Source organism: Penaeus monodon, chromosome 22 (genome assembly GCF_015228065.2).
Source record: "Penaeus monodon isolate SGIC_2016 chromosome 22, NSTDA_Pmon_1, whole genome shotgun sequence".
Lineage (NCBI taxonomy): Eukaryota > Metazoa > Arthropoda > Malacostraca > Decapoda > Penaeidae > Penaeus > Penaeus monodon.
This window is the reverse complement of record NC_051407.1, coordinates 22,332,573-22,335,124: the sequence shown is the minus strand read 5'-3', so window position 1 is coordinate 22,335,124 and position 2,552 is coordinate 22,332,573. Positions and strand designations below refer to the sequence as shown.

At 47.5% G+C, this 2,552-nt stretch overlaps 1 protein-coding gene across 1 annotated transcript in view; it reads left to right on the top strand.

The window, feature by feature from the left end:
* Positions 1-164: 164 nt before the first annotated feature.
* LOC119587001 (puratrophin-1-like) overlaps positions 165-2,552 on the top strand; it is a gene marked incomplete at its 3' end in the record, with an annotated part of 105,327 nt that continues 102,939 nt past the window's right edge. The window contains 1 exon segment of the mRNA XM_037935742.1: positions 165-1,363. Coding sequence (XP_037791670.1) covers positions 350-1,363 — 1,014 coding nt within the window.

Sequence of the window (2,552 nt, the reverse complement as noted above, 5' to 3'; positions counted from 1 at the left end):
TGCTTATTTCATAATTGGGCGACTAGTGAATGTGGATTAAGTATCTCATCAGTATATTTTCCATTTCGAGAATTATTAAACATTTTGGTTTTAAAACAAAACTATACAAATATTGGTAGTTGGCAACTCTTGGCTGCTAGGCGGCGCTTTTGAATGAACTGGCGGGTCAGTACGAAACGCTCCGCCGAAGAGTGAGAACGTGTAACGCGTCGGGCTACATGGAGACTACATTGTGAATATTTTCCAGTGCTCGTTTCTTTGAAAGTTTCTTATAGTTTGGTATTAGTGCAAGAGGTTTGTGATAGTGGTGATGTTATTGTGATATCAAAAGGCGAGAAAACTTCTTTGTATGACATTTTTAAGAAAATTTTTGTTCATGAATATCAGTGTCCCATGCAGACAGTCAGGCCTATATTTTTTTCGGGGCAACATGGGTGCTCCAGAGGACGATAACAGTTGTAAATTGACCAAATTTAAAAAGATGTCGTCAACGCCTGAGCTGGATAGATACGAGGATGAGGATGATAGTGTTGATGGTGAAGTGACGGGCGGGACTCCTGAGGATGCTATAGTGACCGATGTGCAAAGTCCGACCACGGCCTCGCCCGCTATGGATGACGCTGTGAGTGCTGGACCGTGTGCCTTACCTGGACTAAGTGATGCGACCGTTTCTCCTGCTGGCGATCCGATTTCAGCGGAAGCGCCAGCGATGGAGGTGGCCAAGGGCGTGACGGTCGAGAGGAGATCCTATTCTGACGTGTTGAAGAACATTGTGCCGAACACCGCCCCCGATCTTATTTCTCCTGTCGCAGTGAAGGACACTGATAACAGAGTGGCTGGCGAGGGAGAAGACTCGAGTGAGAGAGATGCTTCCACAGGCCCCGGTGTCGTGCCCAGTGCCGTACCCAGTGCTGTGGCTGAAGTGACCGAAAGTGTGACAGACAGTCCTTGTGACGAGCGGGGACACGCCGCGAGTGACAGTGCCAATCTAGAGTGCCACGATTGCAAAGACAGTCCAGTAGAGTCGGAAGTCTGCCAGAGCACGCCAAACCCTGACGAAAGCAACGATACTATTTGTGCAAATACCTCCGAGAAAGACCTTGCCGCGCTGGCGGAGAACATGAACGAGTGTCAGAGCTCGGACGACATGGACTCCCTCGGCCTCAGTGACATCGAGGACAACAGGAGCTCTTCCACCCACTCCTCCACCCCCACGCCCTCATCTAACAGCGCGTCTGCCTCAAACACGCCCAAATCTAACACTCCGACGCCCACGTCCGCGCCCTTGGATCTATCGGACATCCTACGTGTTAGCGAGGATATACTCTCTCAGACTCCCGGCATGACTCTCGACCTTCTCCAGGTAAGTGATGGAAGAGGCAGCAGGAGTCTCAAGGATGCAACGGGGCGAACCTTGAGAGATCGCAACTCACTGTGCGGGGCGCGTGTCGCGTCGGAGAAGAATGTGACGTGGTGATGTCCCTTATGATAAGTCAGAGATTAAACATCAAATAAAACAAAAGGAAATATACAAGGCATCTTGTTCATGTTGTAAGATTTAGTCTCCAGGTGTGTTGTCGGCGGTGCAGGTAGCAGCTGTGTAGTTGCCTCGACACCACAACCTTGACCCCAGCAGGGAAGGGCTGCGACAGAACCTTGTTGTTTGAACGATTGTATAAGGAGAATGGAAATGTTCTTTTTGTTTTACATTTCTAGATAGAAGGGAGATGAGAACTCTGTGGTTTGTAGTCTTAAGGTGAACTGTTTAACATTTTGTCACACTGCGATTTGGAAAGTTACGAGGTGTATCTATTATGCACATTTGATACATCGGAATTTCCTGTGTCCAGCACTTAAGGGTGACCAATTCGTTTTTATTTTTAAGGTTATTCACATTCATGTCCTAGAATTTGACTGATATTCACACGGTAAACTTGTGTATGTTTTCGAACATATTAGACATCCGCAGTGTATTTCTCTGCTCGTTCCGGCGAGAGTTCCAGTGAGAGAAGAAAGATAGCAGAACGGGAAGGAAATAGGATCTCCCCTTCATTCATCTTACCCCCCCCCCCCAACCCCATTTCTCTTTCCCATGTCTTGCCAGCGGCTACTTCGTTCGCCTAGGCTACCACCGCTACTTGGTTGTTGACCCTCCCCTTCTCACTAAATTATAGACTTTTTGTTTTAACTCTTCATTCCAGTGCGAAATACTAATTCCGTGATTTTATTATATCTTCGTATTTATTTACTTAAAAAATATGAAATCCTTGGCAACAGTTGTCCTCCTTTGTTACCGTGGCTGAGGGATATCGTTGGATTTTTTTATCCCCGAGGAGGGCATGATCACACACCTGGAGTCTTTATCCGCTTCCTGCCGCTGCAAGACTGTTCAGGGCGACGGCCCAGCCCTTGTCCTCTTCGCTGTGCAAAGGCTCCGAAGTCTGTGTGCTCCTCGTTCAGAGGACCGACACTTAGCTGATTCTTTGTAAGGACTATCTGCATGTCAGCTTTGTTTAAAGCAGGCTTGTTTTTTCCCGTTTTCTGATTATGAT